General features: G+C 43.4%; 1 protein-coding gene across 3 annotated transcripts in view; it reads right to left on the bottom strand.

Annotated features, from left to right (window-relative positions):
• The window catches only part of LOC307085331 (oxysterol-binding protein-related protein 10-like), a 47,562-nt gene extending 30,502 nt beyond the window's left edge, over positions 1-17,060 (bottom strand). For all 3 annotated transcript variants that reach the window (XM_079750102.1, XM_079750103.1, XM_079750104.1), the window contains exons 1-4: positions 16,502-17,060; positions 8,206-8,378; positions 4,417-4,496; positions 2,467-2,535 (exon numbers count right to left, since the gene is read on the bottom strand). In XM_079750102.1, the coding sequence (XP_079606228.1) occupies positions 2,467-2,535; positions 4,417-4,496; positions 8,206-8,378; positions 16,502-16,773 (594 nt within the window). In that variant the 5' untranslated portion in view covers positions 16,774-17,060. The remainder of the gene's footprint in view (positions 1-2,466; positions 2,536-4,416; positions 4,497-8,205; positions 8,379-16,501) is intronic.
• Positions 17,061-22,307: the final 5,247 nt, after the last annotated feature.

The following is a 22,307-nucleotide window of genomic DNA, read 5'->3' as shown; positions in this document are numbered from 1 at the left end:
AACACTGGAAATAGTTTCGCCGGAGAACATCAAACACGCAAAGTCGTTTACCAGTCGTGTCACTTAGGAAGCAGACTATATTCAAATTCATCACGGTCGTTCAAAACGTTAGATCCAAATTTCGTCCTCATGCACATTACTTCCACGCCTGTATTAATCTTGCTTTCATTCGTTTACACCGCCGCTACATCCCTATGCCGTTTTCTTCTGCCTTGTACTGAAAGGTGTTGCATAAAACAAAAACAGGTTGAATCATCATCATTGTTACCATAGGCAACGGGCCGTCAATGACGCCACAGTCAGGAGTCAAAACATCAGAAACGGGCCGATTATGATTTCCCTCATCTCGCTTACACCCTCTCGACCACGTCGAGTGCGACAGCCCAGGCTGGGAGACCGCCGGTGACCGGCCGTGGTCGCGTTCCTGCAGCCTCAGCACTCTTCCAGCGAGCATCAGCAGCAACCGCCACTCAACACGCCCCAACCCCAACCCACCCACCACCACCGCCGCCGCCGCCGCCGCCGCCGCCGCCGCCGCCGCCATCACCACAGGTGCTGCACCTGCTGTGTGGGTGGACACTGCGCACTCTAAGGGACGGCGTGGGAAGAAAGGTTCAGCAGCCAGCCTTTCATTTCCCTTTGCTGCTATAGGTGCGTTTTGATAAGCTGGTGATGAAACCGCTCATTTGGATGACTGAGAGGCAGCGCATCCTTTGGGGAATAAGTGTGGTACTTGATATATATTTAGAGACGGGTGAGGGTGAGAGAACGGTGTTGGTTGTTCATTTAACATTTAGAGATGAACGGTGAACAGCAACTGGGAACATTTAGAGTTGCATTCAGATCTGCTGGAGGTAAGATTTGAGAGATGTAATAGAGCAGAAGATTTTGAAAATAAACAACCCCCAAATAAAGTCCCCTTATAACCGCAATTTCATGGTGAGGACATATTTTGGAAACATAGAGTCTGTGTCTGGTGGGGCCGTTGATACGAGAGGACTCCCCCAGATGAGTTTATTGACAGACCAACACACGGTCACACCGGCTTTAATGTCTACACATCTGATATTTTAGGATTAAATGGGTCATATATTGAATTAAAGCTGCGTTGTACACCATTGTGTTCCTCCTGATGAAGCAAAGTGTTTTCATATTCATAATAAAAGTCACCCAGCGTCACATTACAAGGATATTTTCACAGACCAAAGCGTGTGTTACACACACTCTACAGTGACGTATGGAGGTTGCAATGCTGTGTGAAAAGATGCAGAATATGCAGCTCAGCCTGTATGACTTAACCTTGACGACATAAACAGGTTTTTGACCTAGGTATTTAAAAACTACAAACAGGTTAAAATGAATTCGGTGCTAAATTTCCACGGGTAAATAATACTTGTTCACAGCATCAGCTCATTTTCTACAGTACAACAGTTGAACCCAACTCAGAAACACAGCCAGCATAAGAAGGCTGGCTAGGCAAGTTCAGTAGGCCTTTGTCGTTCTCCAAACGACAACAAATGTGATCGGTTGGTTCGTCTCCAACCCATCACCTCCATCCATCAATGGGATGTGGGCGTGGCAAGAAAGCTAAAGAAAAACAATACTTGACGACATTGTATCTAGTGTAGCATACACCTCACTAGGGGACAGAACCCCCAGCTAGGCTCCATAACAGAGAAGCCCTCTCCTGGGAAGAAGGACTCTGATAGCGATCAGAGAGGGGGGACGGCTGGCTTAGGGCAGGATTAGACCAGCGGGCGCCATAGGGACCACGGCTGCCGTGGCGATGCCCAGGGGCTAACTTTTAGATAGGGGAGCTCGGTAAATAAAATCAATGTCAAAGAAAACCCGCTCCAGCCACCTCGGGCTGCAATGAACACTGCAGATAGGAGGGAATGGATCACAAAGGGAGGGAACAAAAGGTGGAGGACCGCACACTGAGATAAGAAGTCGTGTTTATTTGTTCATGCCCTTACCCGTCAACTTGAAGTAGTAGGAGTATGACCACAATATATATATATATATGTATATATATATATACACAATATGTATGTCATGAGCTGTGAAGCCAAATAAGTAGAGGGAAGGATTGGGAGAGTAAAAGAAAAAAAAGAGAAATGTGAAAGATAATTGAAAGGATAATTTCAAAAAGCACACAGAGTGAGAGTGTTGCCTTGTGTATGCAATGCGGTGCAGTAAGGAAATAACCTCATATTATTTTAACAGAGCTAAGCGAACATAGAGCGCGACTGTAACAGGACTGTCTGTCTCCACTCGCCTCAAATAGAAGTCTATTCTGGTGAAGTGAAATTCAAAATACATAATTTCACGTCAGTTCCGACACCTGTGGTGTGCTTGGGACGTTAAAATAAAAGCTTTGTTCAAGCTTGTGTTCATTTGTTGATTCATGAATAGAATACTTCTGAATGGACAGGCTTCCTAAGAAGGTCTCATGTGTGGACTTACCAGCCCCTCCTGGCTCCCTCCGGCCCTTTCCACGCTCAGGTGTTCATCGGATCCCTTCAGCTTCCTCACCTGAGAGCCCAATATGAGAGAGAGAGAGAGAGAGAGAGAGAGAGAGAGAGAGAGAGAGAGAGAGAGAGAGAGAGAGAGAGAGAGAGAGAGAGAGAGAGAGAGAGAGAGAGAAACACACACATACACACACAAACAGTGAATTAGGACTCCAAACATGTTGCAAACACCACCAGTTATCTGGACTTCGAGAAGTTTTAGTTTCAGGAGAAATCGGTCACGTGGGTCGTAATGCATGTGACAGTTGTTACAGAGAAGCGTAAAAGCTGAACCAGGACTTCACTGGAGAACCCAGTCTACCGCTCCATGTTCCCTCTTCCAAGACGTCAAATAGGGGATAGCTATGGGAAATGCATAGGGCTTTAAAGTGAGCTGGCTCAGAGGGACCCGTTTGTTAGTGGATCTGTGTGTCGGAGCGTGTTCTCCTTCACACACTGATGGTTTCCAGGCCATCAGGAAGGACAGTAGGGCCTCCCACACCAGGTCTGGATAACAAGCACGGTTCACCACCAAAATCACTGGATCAGGCAAACAAGTCCATGTCCCACAGAGAAGACACACACACACACACACACACACACACTCACACAAAACGGTGCGCTACTCTTCCGCTTGCAGTCCTTAGCTTCAGGCTCTGTGCCGTCTTCCCCCAAAAGTTCTGTTATAACGTGGTAGGAATTCTGGATCTGAGATGCAGTATAATGGTAGTCTAGCAGCATAATACACAAGGAAAGCTTGGACAATGCAAGGGTTGCTCAAAATCCAAGGAAATACTAAATAACTAATGTACCCTTCAAAAATGGGGAGTTTCAATCCCACATGCACCTTTGTGAGAGGCTTAAGCACACCCACACCCACACACACATTTAAACACATCGTGAAATAGCGTCTTATTTCCATAATATCCTCACAACACATTTCCAAATGAAACAGGTAAATGGCCCGGAACAAAACATAAGACGCTTACATTTATGCCCATACATTCTTTAATATGAAAGCGGTAGAAGTGATAAAACTGATAAAACTGCAGAAAAAAAGTACAATGATGTTTTTACTAATGATAATACCATAACAGTACTTGAGAGGATTTTCTAAATTGTCCTAAAACCAAAGCAAATACAAACTGGTTGAGGTTCTGACAATAGCTAGTTTCCAAATAAAATCAATATTATCCCCTTGAAAAACCGTTTAGGTAGAGGGGCTGTTTTGTACAAACGTACATTCGTCTCAGAAGCCAGCGCTGACATGTGTTTGGTCAAGTGAGAAACAGCCTCCATCACATTCACGAACAGACAAACAGAGACACCGGGCAGCGAATGTCACAGCTTTCTGCACGCAATACTTTCTGAAGGAAAGGTTCACCTTATATACACGTCCATGTGGGTTTATGTGTGAAGACGGCGGTGGTAGTTCACCATCTTGACTTTGTGTGAAAAAAACAGGCTAATTATGTATTCTCAGTACTAAATTACATGTTCTTTTTTAATAATAGTGATAATGACTCTGAGCGATACCAATCCAAACGTCTAGTAAAACCTAACTCATCGGTCGATACCATCTCTCAATGTGAGCTATTCCTTTTACGAAACATTAACTTTCACTGTTTGTTTGCGGAATTTACAACATTATGGTTGACAGATAAAATCAGCTGTTTGAAAACACTGGCTAGGGTAAGGCTCTTTCGTAATGCGGAAGGATGTGTCGAAACACCGAAATTGGACTAACGACAGCACCTGTACGGGTGCATTGCTAAAATAATGCTATACGTAGCGAGAGCTAGTCCATAATGGTGCATATGTGTAATGGTCATTTTGTTTATCTGTTGCTTGTGCAGCCATTTATGTGTGCACGTGTGTGTGTGTGTGTGTGTGTGTGTGTCCACACCTTGGCACTGGAGTCGGAGTGGCGTCTGGCACAGGCTTGGAGTTGGCTCATCCAGAACCGCTGCTCCTTGGCATCAGAGGCTGCGGAGACACACACATAGCTCATTAGCGGAGACTGGAATAAGGACACGTGAAGAGGAGCAACACTCGATTCCCGTTGACATTACCATTTTCGGGTAGAGTGAGCCAATAAAAATTATTAACAGCAACACCAGTTCACGGACGAGTAAGTCCCCGCTGTCAAGAAAGTTTATAAAAAAAGAGCTACAGTATGCCCAAAACTTAAATCTGTTGCAGATTTATCTTGTGCTTAAACTCTGCGTTATTTGTTGAAATGATTTCAACCTGTAACACCCAACCATCAAATGTTTCCCGTGTATCAGGCAATCATGTGTGTGTGTGTTGTCACTTTCACATGATCACTCAAATGCTCAGCGATCCCGTTTCTCCAACACTTGGTTTGCTATCACTGGGTGGAAGTCCAAATGAAAACGTACAGCTGATACTAATTGAAATGGTTCAATGCCCCCTGAATCCAATCAGAGAAACCACCTCACGGAAAAGGTTATGGTGGGCGTAATGTCTTCTTCAGATCCATACACCTACTGGGTCCACATAATCACATCCTGTCTCAATGCAATTATGAACGTCCAATTATGAGCGTCTGGCAAGGCAAGGGGCTCTGCAGGTCTCCATTTCAACCGAGACGGCTGGATGCTCGCCTCCAGATCCTAGAGAGAACTAATATGAATACATTTGATTTTAAACCATTATGAACCAGACTGGGCTTCAGATTAAATCCATGACATATGTTTTTTTAGAAAGCTGTCGATTTTAATTGACCAAAGACTTCATTTCCCAGGAGACCCTGCTGTCTCTTGTCACAAACACTGCCTCAGGCGATTGCCTGCGTTTGTCTTGGGGTTTGGGTTTAGGAGAGGTGAGAGGAAAACGGCTTTGGAATGCAACATGCGTCGGGATCTGGGGACAGAGCTTGTCTGCTCACCATCCCCCTGAGACTGCTTTGACAGATTTCACAGACAATCTGTTGAATATATTAAAACGACAAAAAAATCTCCCACCTGCGCTGCTATTATACGCATCCAAAAAAGGAACTCTTACAAAAGAACAGTGAAAGGCATTCGCTTAGGACTTCATATTGTTAAGACACTTCAATAAACGCCACCTCAATAAATAGCAGCCTCATCTAGGTCAACTGAAAGCGCTGGGGAAGGGGAACGTCTGACTCAGGCTGTGGTCTGATATAATGTGTACGCTTACACGCTGCCATTGTTTTAATATTCACTTTCCATAACTGACAAGGGCTGGATATTTTGCACCCGTCGGTGTCATCCCTCGGTACCGCGGTTTGATACCCCCATACAGCCATGCCTCAACTGGTGGACAAAAACGTAAATAACCTTAGTAACCCTGATGACCGTGCCCAACCCCCCGGACACACGCATTCATAGCAAGACAAGGGACACCAGCTCAAAGTCTGAAAACGCCCCGTGCAAATTATAAATGATTATGAATTAAATGATGATACATTATTCATGGTGCTAATTACACAGCGGACATGGGAATCACTGTGGCTCATGGTAAAACCCTAATTGTGCGGCACTGCATTGTAAAATCACAAATGAGGCAAACGCGTGTTAATCTTCATTAGGCATGGACAGATTTGCACATCAAACAATTACTGATACGAAAGGCAGGGCGGGGGGGGGGGGGGGGTCATTATTCAGACGTTAAAACAGAGGGAGGGTGTGTGAGGCTTTCGGACTCGCCCATTTAAAATCCACCCTTGGTCAGCTGCCTTCTTGCAGACTCACCCGGGCGTCCAGTGATGTCCGGCTGAATGTACACTCTAACGCAATTATAATCCTGCTGCACTTGTGAACTCTACTGTGCGTACACTGCGGCGCGCTATGTGGCCTCAAAGTCTCTGTGTTGGGAGAATGAAGCCCAATGGATTTCACTAATCCATCCTCACTCACTCTCCCTCTCTCTCTCTCCAACTATCTTTCTCCCTCTGTCTCTTTGTCAAATAGGATGTGGTTGCTCAAGGCACTGGAGAGCAGAGTATAAATACAACAGTGAGAAAGCAGGGATGAATAATAAGACGGATTGCGACGCATTTTAGTATGATGCCCTGGGGTTCTCCGGCTCCCCCTCTCTTTGTCTCTCTCCCTCGCTCTCTTCCTCCCCTGGTGGCAGTGGTGAAATTCACAACTCAAATACCACTATTTACAATAACGGATATTTATCCCAGTGTTCCGATTCCTGCCCTTTCAAGACTTACCCTAGGGGAACGTCTCTCAAACAATAACTCACCACAATAGTGCACTCTCCATATTACATCGCACAAGTTCTGTGGCTGAATAAATAGAATGACTGAATAAACACCAGCTGCCATGTTTGCTTTGCCATCCTGCAATTGAAATAAGCTCAGAGGTTTCCTGTGAGTCAGTGGTGTCCTTGTGCTCTGATAAGACACAACCCATTTTCCACTCACGTTTGCACTAAATCCAGTCTGACTACCGCCCGGGTCAATAGTCTTTAGTTAACATTTGCAAAACTATATGCAAACTAGCTTAAAAAATAGCTGCATGTGAACTTCTACACCATCATCATCTTTATCTTCATCTCCCTATGGAATTATTGTTTCCACTCAACTCAATAGGCGTGGATCAAATGAATAGGGTTATTTGTGGAATATAGGCCAAGTTATTCCAATAAGGCCCTCTGGGAGAGTCGAGGGACATTCCAGGCCTAGCTCAAGTAGAGCGACGGTTACAAGGAATCTCGCTCCTCAGTGGAAACCGCTTAAGTACACATGCACATCGTATTTAGCATTTAGCTCTAATCACATGGGTCTGTCCGTGGGCCATGTGTGGCCAGCACTGACCAAACGGACTGTATGTGGAACAGTGTTGATGTTGTGATTAAACAAGTCTTCCACGGCATTGGCATTGACCATTCTACTAACGTTTACACGCTGGCATTGACATTTGCATTCAAATATACATTTAGCAGACGCTTTATCCAAAGCAACTTACAATAAGTACATTTGTCAGAAGAAAGAGAAACAATAAATCGCTGTCAGAACAGTAAGGATGTTATGGATTGACAGCACTAGAAATGGCTGGCAATGAGCATTTCACACACATTCACACGAAACATTGAATAGCACAGAAGGACTATCACACTTGTTGGCAACTACAGAGAAATAGACGAGCTGGATGAGTAAGTCTTTTCAATAGTTTTAAAGCACGAAAGGTTCAATGGTTGCTTGTTATCCCTCTCATTAAAACTAGAACATTATACGATAAAAATGTTTCAGAGTAAAAGAACACTCACTGGAATGCTACTGAAGAGAACTAGGCCTACTACATCAGTGGCATTCAATTAATCTCTGTAAGTAGTAATTTTAAACAATTACTGCCGTCACACAGGGTATTACAGGTAGCAGTAGGCCTACGTAGAACCATAGGCAGTAGAGCCTATTCGCCATCGGAAGCAATACTTAATTAAATTATTTTAACAATCACAATATTTGAGGCCTACATCATCTGTTCCAAGAGGCCTTCAGCAACTCAAATATTAAACATCCACCCGTCCTTCTAAGCTTATCCAAAACAAAGCACCCAGAACGTCTCCTTAAGACGTCGCGCTGCAGCTCTGTCTCACCGCCACCGTCTCCCCCTCCTTCCAGGGCACTTCGTCCCTAACAAGCAGCGCGGTGGGTGTATCCTCTGGCACGGGGGACCGCGGCGGATATCCATACCTCTGAGTTTGTACAGCTCCCCGTTTGAGTTCACCACGAACATGTGTGGGGCCTCGTCGCTGGGGGTCACAGAGGCACCGATCAGGGGAAGGGACCCCCTGGGTTTCTGGCCCTTTCCCTGCTCGCTGACAAAGTACTGCAAGTGCCCCGACTCCGGATCCAGAACAAAGTACCTGCGGAGGGAGAGGAGAACAGAGGGGAGAGGATGAAGGAGGAGGAAACGATCATGGGAGACAGAGGGGGGCATGGGGGGGTGGAGGAGGAAGTAAAAAATGATGTTAGGTAGCGAGATAAAAGGGAAGGGGATAGTAGAGAGGTCATTAATGATCTCAAGGTTTTGTTTTATGGTCAAGCTGTGCTCACTATTCTCTTCTCTTATTTTTGCTCTTAATTGAAAAAGTGTGTGTGGGTGGGCGAGGAGTGCTAGCCTATAGAGAAAAGGAGAGACTATAGGCTGATATTAGGCCTACTACACCACGCTCAGCCCCATAACCCTGATGTAGCCATGAGCAGTTGGATCAGCGAAACCAAAAGCTACAAATTCAAGATTACATTTGAAAGTTTCCACTTTATTGGATTCAAGAGTGACATTTAAATCAAGTTAAAATGAAAACATCAAATAGATGGAACACATAGGCCTTGTCATATCCTACTTGTAGCCAAAACTGCCCTTCATAATAATGGGCTTCTTATTATCAAGACGGCCCTTCAATCCTCTATTTAACACGGTTTATCGAGCAAACTAAACAACTCCCCACAATATAAAAAGAAGGCAGGCAGCCCGACTAAAGACCATCCATCGGCCACCACCACCACCACCATCGCAGCAGCAGTAACGTGATCTGGAATTAGCCGACTTTCCGGTGCAGCAGCCCGAGGGAGCAGCTTCTTTGCTTTGTCCCATCATCACATGCTCCCACAATCCTTTTCATTTTCCTCTGCGTCTGCCCTGTGAACCAATGCTCGCTCTACCACAGCGCTTTTCAGGGATCTATGCTATTGACTCGGTCCTCACATCCAACATCTAACCATCGCAGGGGGTTTACATAAGTCAATAAACTCTGCTGGCGTATCCGCCGGTTCCTGCACAGATGAAAACCAGTCTGCATGTTGATGTTTTTTTATACAGTTATGATCGATTTTGATTTGAAGATATCACAGACACCTTTTATTTCTGCTCCGTCTTTTTATTTATTTACCCTGGGGAAATGTTACCAAACCCACAAACATGGGGAGACTGTATGCATTCCTGGGGAGAGCCAGGTCACTGCAACGGAAGTCGCTTTGGGACAACAGGTGATATCACTTTGCTGCTAATTTCAGCCAATCAGAAAGAGGGGGTATGGTTGGTAAACCGGGCCAAAGCGACCCGTACATCAAGAGTCGCCTGGGTTATTCTGCAGGTTTAGTTTCACACAAAACAATAAAAACAAAGCAATACGAATGTGCTCGAGGCGTACTACATTGTAGGGTATCTCCTTTCTCCTTTTCGGAAATGCTAGACGTTGTACCTAGTTTGTTTCTATATAACTGAGGATCAAACTAATGGCAAAACAGTTTTGCATTATTAGTTTAACGTCAACAAAATGTAATACAGGGATTAATAAAAAACACTCTAGGCCTTAGCAGTTAATGTGGAGATAGTGAGAAGTAATGTCAGGCACATGGGCCCATAAACGCAAGCATATGGTATTTCCCACTGACAAAGACAGGTGGGTCTTAACAAATATGTCTGCCTGCTGAATCTCAAGTGAATCCCCTGGGTTTCCCCCTGGCAAATAATGCTGTTCAGAAATTGATCCTGCCCTACCCACGACCTTGCACCCCACCCCCTCCATTGTAAGACAATGTGATTTATGTATTCTCTTACACCGTCAGCCTAGGAACTTTTGGGATTCACACACACGCACACACAGACACACACACACACACACACACACCTCCCGCCCTGTCAAGTCAGCAAACAGATCATAGCGTCACGACTGACCGCTGTAGGTAGTCTTTCTCTTGTGCTCTACTACAGCACAGGTGTATCATGCTGTACTGCTGGTGGTGTGTTGACCTTCTAACAAGCGGCCTAGTGTTTCAGGACGGCTACGCCATCCGCCCGCTCACCCTAGCGAAAAGGTCTGCCGGCGCACGCTGCTGAAACCACGTGACTGGGGCCGGTTCTTAGAAGAGCGCTCAAAGGTTCAAATGTGACTCAGCTATTGCACGGTCAGTATTGAAGCAGGACTCAATTACATTTATCAAGGGTTAAAATACACATTCATCAATCATTCATTCGTCATTTTTCTGGGACCAGTTCCAATAAAAATGCTTATCCACAAGACTCTTGACAGAAATTAAGATTATTTGTATCATTAATATTATTGATTTGATAATATCTCAAGTCCAATAAAAAAACATTCAGAAAGGTCGGATCAGACAGGATACATAATGTGCATAAATCTCAAAACATAAACAAATATTAAAAACAAAAATCAGACAAAATGATTGAATAGATTTGCTTTTCCACATTGGGTAGAATGCATGTCTAAAACAAATGAAAACTCATTTTTCTTTGCTCAATGACTGCACAGCCAGTTGGACACAGTCAATAACACCAGCGGCTCTCACTTGTTGTTCTAATCACATGTCTTAACAATTATAGTTTCCTCACATATCCCTGATTAAACCACCTCTGTCATAACCCATTTAAAAAGACACAGAGGCACAACACAGATAATGTTGGAATCACGTTGCCTCGCAAGTGGTGGCTTTTCAAAACAGTAATAATATAATGGTGTAAAAGAGAAAGAGGCGGGCAAAACATAAAACAACTATTGACAGGCAATTTGAGTGACAATTGAGTATAGCACCTAGCAGATCCTCCACTGTAATACATATTGCAGACAACATTTGAAAGTATTGTTAGGACAAATAACGCACAATATATTTTGATGATTTATTTTAAGGCCTCCGATGAAATGGTTTTGGTTAAACTACAAAGTAGATGGTTTCCACACAATAAGCGTAGGTGTGAATGAACATTTTCAAAGGAAAAGAAAAAGCCATCGGCAATTAAAATGCATTCTCCAAAATAAGCTAACACTCAAGTCCCCATGGGCGCCTTATCTTCTGTGTAAAAGCTGCCACCCCTTCAAGTGCAGCACAACCCCAACACCACCACCATCACCACTCCTCAAACAGCACCATCTTTGATCACTAGAGCACAGCACCATGCCATTCCTTTCAATTGGGCTCATCTGCAGAGCCACGCATTCGTACCTCCCAAATAAGAACGGCTCGCTCGATGGGCTGGGAGGGAGAGGGAGAGGGAGAGGGAGAGGGAGAGGGAGAGAGACTATACAAGAGAGTGTCTACATCAAATTCACAGAACAATCTGCAGACTCACATTGTCGGACTTCCCTGTATAAACAGGATATGGTAACCATGATAAGCAGCAGACCAAAGGCGGTTCTGACAGGAAGCTGCTGGTGTTGCAGCTCAGACTCTGTCAAGAATCCCAGATACTCGCATCGTCAGGGATTCGCACGAATTGAACCATAGTCGATAGTTTCAAGCCAAACATACAATGCTTTCATCAATACCGGGGCTAGAGTCAATGCTGGCAGTGGCGACGGTGGTGGTTGATAGATACTGCCCTATCATAGCGCAGTATCTATGACGTGCAGAGTAATGACCACGGCAAACGGCCAGTCACATCCACCTCACACGTGGCCAACGCTCAGCCCGATGGCCCCAGTGGCCGGCTGGGTGGGAGAGATCTGCTGAGTGCTCCAATCAACCCTCTGGGAAAAAAACAGCAAGAGTGGCTTGTTTATAAAGGCTTTGCCCACTTATAATCTGTGCTGGAACACCTGCCTGACAAGGCGCCACTGTACACCCACCTCTCCCCAACCCGGCCCCACCTGTATACATCCACAAGCTCTACCTGTATACATCCACAATTTCTACCTGTATACATCCGCCAGCTCCACCTGTATACATCCGCCAGCTCCACCTGTATACATCTGCCAGCTCTACCTGTTTACAGACACTTGAGCTTACTTCCGCCGGTATAGTGCTGAAACGCTGAATACAAAAGATACAAGTCGGTAGTGACAAGTTTGCACGATACATGCCTCAACCTCACCAGAATGGGGTGTGTGTGTGCGTGCGTGCCTGTGTGTTAAAAGTCTTCGCTGAAGGCATCTGCCAAATTGTAAGGCCAGAAATCCTTGAGGCGGTACAACTTCGTACCAGTCAACCGACGGTGACTACGGTTATCCTAGAGATTTGCAATCACACAGCAGCCAGCATATGTCACTTCAATAATATGTCCTCTTTCCAAGTAAGAAAGGCTACTACTTTCGGACAAGATAATCTGACTGCGGAAGTTAGCTCAAAACTTTTAATTCAAGGTGTCTGACACGGAATACTGAATGAAAAACACGGCTGATTGGTGGGTAAATATGTAAAACCCTACCCTTGGCGGTGCCCTTTCTTCCTGGCATATCGCTGCTCTCTGTAGTCAGCTCTTGGCATGCTCTCTGCTGTCTTGTGTAAATAAACACTCCCTTACACACATTCCTCACAGATGAGTAGCAAGGAGCTCTTCAGTTCACCAGTCATTTGGGTCTTTCCCGGGATGACATCAACATGGTTCTCAAACCTTCCTTCTTCCTGCTCTTCTATTAAACCACCAGGTGTGAGTGTGCTTAGGCAAGGCAAGGCAGGGCAACTTTATTTATAAAGCACTTTTCATACACAAGGCAGACTCAAAGTGCTTCACATATAAATAATATACAATACAATATGTAATACAAAGCGATATATTGAATAAAATAATAGATAAGTTAAAGAAAACATATGCAAAAAATGAGTAAAATAGATGTGTCCACCTATATATGATGGATAGATAAGCAACATTTGCTACAGTCCACTGGTTAGTCTAGTGGACTGCTCTATTCAGAATACATCTAGGTGGATACACCAACTTGGGTGTCACTAAGGTACAGGAAAAGGCCGACTTTCATACAGCTTGTAATGGCCAATCACAATCACACCTGGTGGTATAATAGGGGCCCTTTAAAGGACTGAAGAACCTCACACCACCAGTCCACCGCACATTGCAAGCAGCCGGACAAGAAAAAGTGTCTCCACCCACACACACACAAAAAGTCCTTTTAACCCCAACTACACATGAAACTGAACCACAGGTTAAAATACCAATGACCAAACATAGCGCAGCTGAAAAACAAGCACATACGACAGTTATATTTGACTTTTTCTTTAGCCAGTACAGATATCAAAATGCCAGACGTTGGAGGGCTACTCAGACCCAAGTCAATTGGCTTAGAGATGTCATGAGTTGACTAAGTGCATGGACTGGAGAGCTGCAGACACTTTTGAAATTGACTAGCCTTGGGGATAAGCATTCATTTTGGAAATGATTTTAGAGCTTTTTAATACTTTGTGTCCACCCTTCGCCAACACCTTATTATTACGCTCATTATGGATTAATTGTGCTCAAATATATCAGCGTTCTCATATTTTTGCGGAACGTGAAATCTCATGTAGTTAGGGCTTCCACTGATCCTGATCTGAAAAAGTGTTTGGTGTGAATCTGTAGGCGTACAAAGCATAGTTACCCTAGTACTATTTTAAAAATGAAGTTAATAAAGTCAAATGAAAAATGATCAAAGCTATGATGTATTGGGATTTCGAGCGCAGGGTGATGGTATTTGCATTTGGCAGAGAGAGAGAGCTGTAATGGGGGTGCTAGAGTCATGATGTTTCCATGGAAGAGTTCATTGTTATTTAAACCACATTAAAGACCGCGCTGGTTACTCTTATGCAGAAATCCCTCGTTCACTCAACGTTTCTTCTGCACTTCCAAAACTCACATGCTTGCCATCAAAAGTCACCAATCCATAGTTGAGATGTATTCCTCCTTAGTCAGAGGGAATCAACCGTCAACAATGAAAAAAAAAAAAGTTTAAAATCAACCAAAATCGAGATATCTGAAGGCTGACTTTTAAGGTCCTGCTTAAATGCACAGCCAACAACAGAATTTGGGCCTTGGCAAAATAAAAGCAGGGGTAGGATGTGCTTTAATCTTGGAACAGTTACCAGAGCTGTAGTCTGCAGCTAAAATGTCATGCATCAAACATCACTACTTTGATTTCGTCAAAGGCAACAGGAAAATGGGTTAGCTTTGAAGAAAGCTAAATATGTTTTGGATAATTTTCATTTCTGTATCTTCAGGCTGTAAGAGTATATATTTGGTGTAAGCATAGGAATGTTTCTAGCGGTTGTATTACTGGTAGTAAAGTCACACAAAACAGAGACTATTTGTCTCTGTTTTAAAAATACATTTTGACATCAGTAGATTTGGGTATGTGTCCATAAAGGACTACTTGAGGCCAGGTTGTCTGTGTAGTTTCATTCAGAGCAAACTCTAGCAGTCTGCTTGCATCTGACCACAAATGTAGGCTATCTGAGCCTGAGCTTGTGCCAAGGTCATTGAAGCAGAAGGATGTGTCCTGTAAGGCTAGACTGTCGCTTCTAAGCAGGGGGTAATTGAAAGTGGACAGGAATATCAACCTTGAAGGACAAAGATAGATTGTTCGATAGTGATACCGATCAGCATTATAGTCAACAAGGTTGTTAGTTGATGTTACATTTTAAGATGCAAATAACCAATATAATACATCTTGCAATTAACAACTAAATCATGGCTGCAAAGATGAACCATAAATGATGAACTGTATACAGTAGCTTGATTCCACTCCACTTGGCCGTGATGGTTTTATTATTGTAATTCAGGTAATTATAGCAGAATTTCTACAGTTCTTTATTACACAACAGTCACATATGTGCCTGGGCTTCAACACTTACTGGATAATTGGATGACACATCCAAGACTAAGAACTACTGCACTTTTAATTACGTGAGAAGTAACATCCAAATCGCACACACATTCTCAAGGGCATAAGTGTGTGTGTGTGTGTGTGTGTGTGTGTGTGTGTGTGTGTGTGTGTGTGTGTGTGTGTGTGTGTGTGTGTGTGTGTGTGTGTGTGTGTGTGTGCGCATCGACTGTAACTACTGTATAGGTAATCTAACCAGTAAATGACATGTTATGTCATGTTAGATTCGGTTGATTGTTCCGTGAAAACCACTGGGCTGAGCTCGGTGGAACACATCACACCCTGTGGTCTGAAGGAATACATGGAAACCAAATAATTGTCCCTTCGTGGTCCTTAATGGTTTCTTAAAGAGGCATGGTGGAAGATTTTGTTTGTTTTTGTAACAACAAACAAAATCAATATATAGGTCACATATCCTCTGTTTTACAGATTGTGAAAATATTTAGTGTGGTAATATTAGCTAGCATCACACACACCAACGATAGAGTAGATCTTCAGAGCAGTTACTAATGGTGACTGTAGTCAACTCTTCCCCTTATGGTGGTTGATAATACGTTTGATGAGTCATTGAGTAATGTCCAACACTCAACTGTCTGACTTGACGAGTTTGAAGTATTAAAGAACACAAACTCAATCTAGCACAATATAAAAGTCTAGCACATCAACTGAGATATGCTAGACTAAACAATTCGCCTGTCATGTTTCATAGCTAGCCTAGTAGGCTAGTTCAGTGTACATCATATCCACGAACGTCATCCATGTCTTTACATCAGTCAATGTAAACAATATGTCCTTCTTCTTTCTGTGCTGTCTGTACTCTTAAAAGGCATAGTTCCACTAAAAACCAGACCTTGCAGTTTCCAAATAAATCGAAATGTGTCCTTTAGCCTGGTATTAATCATATAATCGGATATAAGAAACATCTAATGTTAAACCTGCACTATAAACGTTTTTTCATTAGCAGTCTCTAGTGGCATGAGTTTAAGCTAGTTATACATTATCCCACGGTGTGTGTGTGTGTGTGTGTGTGTGTGGGGGGGGGGGGGGGGGGGGGGGGGGTGGATGAGAATAAAGCGATTAAGGAGATAAAAATCCATGGCTGGGTTGGAGCATTTTATTCTCGAGAAACTTTTTATTTTCGATATTGTGCAGAGAGTAAATAACTGCAGTGCAAAAGTTACATAGTGCAGGTTTAAATACCCCGTCTACAAGAGCCGTTGGCCGTTGTGGTTTCCGTTTCACGGTGACACGCTCGAAAGTGCAACGTGGACGGAGAGGTGTGGGGAGGGGGGGGGGAGAGACATAACAACACGCAGAGATGGGGTCATCCTCTTTCACGTTAACATCATAACATGTACATATGCCTTAATAAATACCCTTACCTGTTTTGCCAGCCTTGAAGGAGGTTGGTGTATTTGCTCAGCACTCCTTCCAACTGTCGTTTCCCAGCATGCTGTGAATGCATACTGTTCCCGAGTAAACCTCCCCGACCTCCCGCGACTCCGCTTGAGCTGCCGAGGGAGGCTGAACCGGGGCTCTGCGGACCCGTCCTTGCGATCTTCCTCCCGCTGTTCGCCCCCCTCTCCGTGGAAAGCGACCCAGAGTTATTTTTGTTGGCAGCTGGAGGAGTCGGACTGCAGGCTGTCTTGTCCATTCTGACCACGGGACGGCGGAGGCGGGGTGGGTTGGGGTGCGGGGGGGTACACAGCCAGGATGGAAGTAGACCAGTAGTGAGATTCGACTAGAACATAAGTGATCCCAGGACGACGTGCGGCTACTGACCTACATGAGAAGCGTTAATTATGCAAACGCCATGGTCGGTTAAGATTTGAGCATTCTTCAGTGCGCACGAATTCCCCTTCAAAAGGACATTGCATAGCTTTTTCCCCGTGCATGTCCCGTGGTTTAGATTCTTCCACTGCGGTCGTGCTGCACCGTGCTTCTCTGTCCAAGCGTTTTCCAGCTATGGAATTGGGCAAGAAGATTGCAGACACGCCCACTCCTTTTCGGAGCCGGCCCCCCGGATATTATAATACAATCTTACAACACATCATCACAACCCAAGACTGCGCGTATGGTTCTCATCATAAGGCATCCGTGGTGAGGTCGGCGTTTCAGGCTGGCTAGTGTATGGTCGACGAGAGAGAAATGACAACGACCCATTTTTAAGTAGCTTAATGAGTTCATTTTCAGATTTCCAAATTAAACGCTTCCATAATTTTGCATTCAAATTGCTTTATGTGATTTTTTGTATATCAAATGCACCCAGGCAGATCCCAAAATAGACACACAGAGACACCTTTCTTGTCAGTATGTTGTAGCTTCATGACATCATCATTTCACTCAGGGACACAATATTTTCCCTAAGTAAATATGAGTCGATTTATACGATGAAAACATCTGCCTAACCTGCAACAGAGGTTGTATCATTTTACATATGCCTAGAGGGCATATGTAATAGGATATAGGATAGGATATATATATAACAATATAAAAAACAGGAAATGTATCCCTGGAAAGTATAACATTTTCAAGCAATTTCGGCTACTATATTCAGAAATAGCAATAGCTTGTCCAGGTGATATTTATATAACGTTTATTTAAGATCAAAATATAGTCAATGCACCTATATGTGTAGGTTTACCAAAGCATACATTCATTGTAATGCATGGTGAATATGCAAATCTCCTCAAAAAAATATGATGGATGGTTTACTTTCTTTATATCCGGGAGTCCTTTATTAAAACATGACTCTCAGCAATATACACACACGCTCACACAGGCAGGACTGTGGTGGCCACCCCTAAATTGATGCAGCGAAGTGTTTTAATAAAAATCCGTGGGTAGCAGCTTATTGAACATGGAAAGGCACAATATTGTGCTGAACGACTGGATGTCCACCTTTGCTCTGCACTATGCATCTCCATGAGACACAGGATTGCTCCTTGTCAGCCTGCTGCTGGAACAGTCACAAAGATCAATGCAAGAGCGGAGAGAGAGAGAGAGAGAGAAAAAGAGGGCAAGAAAATCCTAGGGCAAGAAAGAGTCAATCGTTTGTTAAAAGCTTCTGCAAAGTCAAGTTTAGGTCAGCTGCATTTCATTAACAGAAAGAGTGCCACAATTTAATTATCTCGCTCAGACACAGGAATTGACTTCCATTTTTAATATGTTGAGTTGTGAGTGTGATAGTGTCTGTGCGTGTGAGCATGTGTGTGTGTGTGTGTGTGTGTGTGTGTGTGTGTGTGTGTGTGTGTGTGCATTCCTTCAAACAACAGACTCTGAAACATCATCACATGTTACAAGTTATCTTGCTATCGTAAGGCATTTCCCCTCCCTCAACATTATCACCCATGTGATTTATCTTCGCTCCATCCTTCTCTTTATCAATAATCTCATCACACAAATTTTAATTTCACTTAACTTGCTTATTAATAATACAATCCATATCCATATCCATCTGTCATTATAATCCCATAAAGTTCATCATAGTATGCAAACCTCCTTTAGGATATATCAACTCCACTCAAATATGGCAAGTAATAACAATGTGATATTTAGTTGAGCCAATCCCACCATAGGCAGAGTGAATGAGCAAATCTTCCTTTAATGAACTGCTCAACACCAAGTTAAGACTCTAAGCTCCCCCTCGCTGAAACTGAAAGTGCAGATGAAATGAAATGTTGAATATTATATTTCGATCACAACGACCCATCGGCACCCTCTGACAGCACACGGAAACATGGCGTTTTGAAATCACAAACATCCCAATAGAATACATACCGCCGCCACCCCACCCCACCCTAGCAGCCGGGGGCTCAGTACGTGTCCCTTTCACCATGGGCTGTGTCCTTCAATCAGGCCGCGGTAAGCCCGACGTAGAGCTACGTGGCTAACCTTGCACCAGTCCATTCCATTAAGGCACCTGTCAGTCTAACCAGATTTATGACATGTACTGTAGACCGACCATACCCGTGTGTGACCGCCCACCCATGCCTCCCACCATACACACACACGCACACACACACACACACACACACACACACACACACACATTACCCCCTAGTGTCATAAAACATGTTGGATTTTTTACTATACCTTGAGCTCTCGTCTCTGTATCGGCCCACCACAACGTTGTTGTGGAGTGACAATCCCTTAATACCGCCTCTCTGTAACAGACACACTGCAGCAATGATGTCATCCCAAGCAATTTAAATGGGTAGATCTTATATATATATATATTTTTTTTTTATTTTCTATACGTTCAGTAAAGGTAACCGATTCCAGATGTGAGAGAGCGATGTGCAACCTAGTATAGGATATAAGAGAAGCAATTGCTACCTCATTAGCAGTGAGGAGGTGGATGCAGCTGCAGGTGCAAGCCATTACGTTTAGTCAGTTAGCAGGTTTGACTGCAAGGATGTCAGCAATATACATTTTGCGATTGATAGCAAGAGATGTTAACTTTGAAGAATAATACAATTTATAATCTTTTGCGCAAAAAATATATTTGAAAAACATTTGAAACCAACACGGTTCCCAGATACATTCTTGGAGCCCGTCTGGGATTGTTTCCTCTGTCTCAGACTGTGTACTTGGGCAGAGGCTGTGGGGCCACTTCCACAAGATCAATGCCCCATCCGCTGCTGTGGGCTGAAGTTGGGGGAGTGCCTGTCTGTGTGAGTGTGCGTGAGCGTGCGTGCACTTGAGTGTGAACATATGGCATGCTGACATTTTCAAACACAACACTCAGCAGACAAGCTGAAGAGACCCATTTACATGTTTGTCTGACATTGTCAAAATGTCCTCCACAATATCAGCAGCCCTAGTGGCTGACTCTTGTATATAATCCAATACAATTTATTTACATTCACAAACGTATATATACATATATATACCCATATTACTTTTATTGCTATGGGCATGAAGAGTCTAGCGAATTATCGTTTTATCCCTCATCCATCCATCTGTCTATCTAACCATCCATCCATCTGTCTATCTAACCATCCATCCAACTATCTATCCATCCATCGGTCCATCCCGCCTTCAATTTATCCAGCCCTCCATTTGTCTATTTGTCCATCTATCTGTCCGTCTGTCCGTCCGTCCGTCCGTCCGTCCGTCCGTGTCTGTCTGTCTGTCTGTCTGTCTGTCTGTCTGTCTGTCTGTCTGTCTGTCTGTCTGTCTGTCTGTCTATCTATCTATCTATCTTTCTATCTGTCTATCTATCTTTCTATCTGTCTATTGAAGCATCCATCTAGCCCTCCATCTATCAAGGTCTATGTCGTTATGGTAACGATAAAGACACAGTGTACCAGAGCACCGTTAAAGTGGACCCTTGGACCAGGCTGTCCTTGATGTGCTTGTCCCTGTGTGATGCAGCATCTGCAGAACACCACAGTAATCAGATTACAACTCCCCTTTATCTGCCACCGGGGGGGGGGGGGGGGGGGGGGGGGGGGAGGTTATCTATAGACAGTGCGATTGTTGTAACTTTTGATTTTGTTCGGTCAAGATTAGGACCTTAAATGTCCCGTCCCCGTCCCCATTGTCATAGCACATAGAAACTCTGTGTGTGTGTGTGTGTGTGTGTGTGTGTGTGTTTGTGAGAACATTTGAATATAAAAAAGAAGAAGCTATTTACAAATAAAAGAGGGCACTGCTTTGCATGGCTTCTATTCTCATTGAATTACAGTTTTCCTCAGTCGCTTTGGTACATTTCTCAGATCAGAATTGAAATTCTCAAAACTACTTGTTCAATTTTCACATCATTGTGTCACTTGTGCACATCAAAAAAGCAGTTCCTCATTTCTTTGAACAAGTTGCAAATGCTTTGGTACATTCATGCAAATGATTATGTACAATTCTCTGCTCTTTCCTACATTATCAATTGCTTATGTCATGTTGATCAAAATGTATTGCAATGGGTCTCTATTGAATAGTCTCACCCCCACAACATTTAGGCATTAGTTCATTGCATAAGTCTTTACATGCAAAATGGTTGAACAAGTTGTCATAATATGGCAAGCATATTTCTATACATTTCCATTAGACTTTTTTTCTATCCTGTCCTGAATTGGTAAATTGCTACCAGGTGAATCTTGACTTTCTCTAAAGAAGGGAAATGTGTGAAGTGTTAGATCAACCAACGATCAACCAGTTTACTGAAATAGCTGAAAGGTGCATCTCCTGAACCATGAACTGGCAAGTATATATATATAGCTGGAGCACAACGCAATGTTACATGAGAATGAGAATTTGTGGCCCAACAGACAGGAACGTCAGGTGGTGTAGGAAGACTGCACTGTAATTCCTACATCGATGCATGTACAGTTTACCCTAAGGAGATTTTCCTATGTTCACATTTCTAGCAATGACATGGTCTGTCAACAAACAGTCAAAGCGTAAATGTGAATCTTGTCCAGTCTCTTGCAATCAATCTCCCACATACACTAAGGTGTAACTTACAATTTACAATAATTGTCTTCAAAACTTTAGCCATAGTTTACATCAGAACATCCCTCCAGAGTACACTGTTATATTGACAACATGACTAATTAATTTGACTGTCTTATCCGTACACAATGACACAAGGACTTGTCGTTCTGATGGCACTGACATGTTCATTGACACAGATATTTACTTTTGAGAAACTAACAGATTTTGAGCAAGAGACTGGGTTTTGCATGAAATCCATGGTGTTTTGCTATTTGTACGAATTGTTTTGAGAAATGCACTTACTGTTTTGCAAATTTCAATTCTGATCTGAGAAATGTACCAAAGCGACTGAGAAAAATCCATATTAAAAACTGCATCCATTCGTAGTCACACTCAATATATTTGAGAGTGACTCAAATATATTGAGTGTGAGTGTATTCTTCTAAAGAGAAGCAATTAGCTTCCTTTGCATGTCATAGAGGTTCCACACAAGAGATCTTTACAAACGGAAGTGTCACCTGTGCCAATTAGAGTTTTTCTCTGTTCCTGTCTATTGAGAGATAATATACCCTTTATGGACCCCTGGGGACCCTTTTTCTGGTGCTCCATGTCACTGTCTATCCATTGTATCATTGGGTGCTGATTAGATTAAGATAAATGTTAGGGAAAAAAGCATAGAGGCCATTCTTTTAAATCTTGGCACCTTTTTCCCTCACCTTGACAAACTACCCAGATTAACACGGCCATTGAGAC

Source organism: Pollachius pollachius, assembly GCF_949987615.1.
Source record: "Pollachius pollachius genome assembly, chromosome: 13".
Lineage (NCBI taxonomy): Eukaryota > Metazoa > Chordata > Actinopteri > Gadiformes > Gadidae > Pollachius > Pollachius pollachius.
This window is presented reverse-complemented; position numbering and strand designations above follow the sequence as displayed.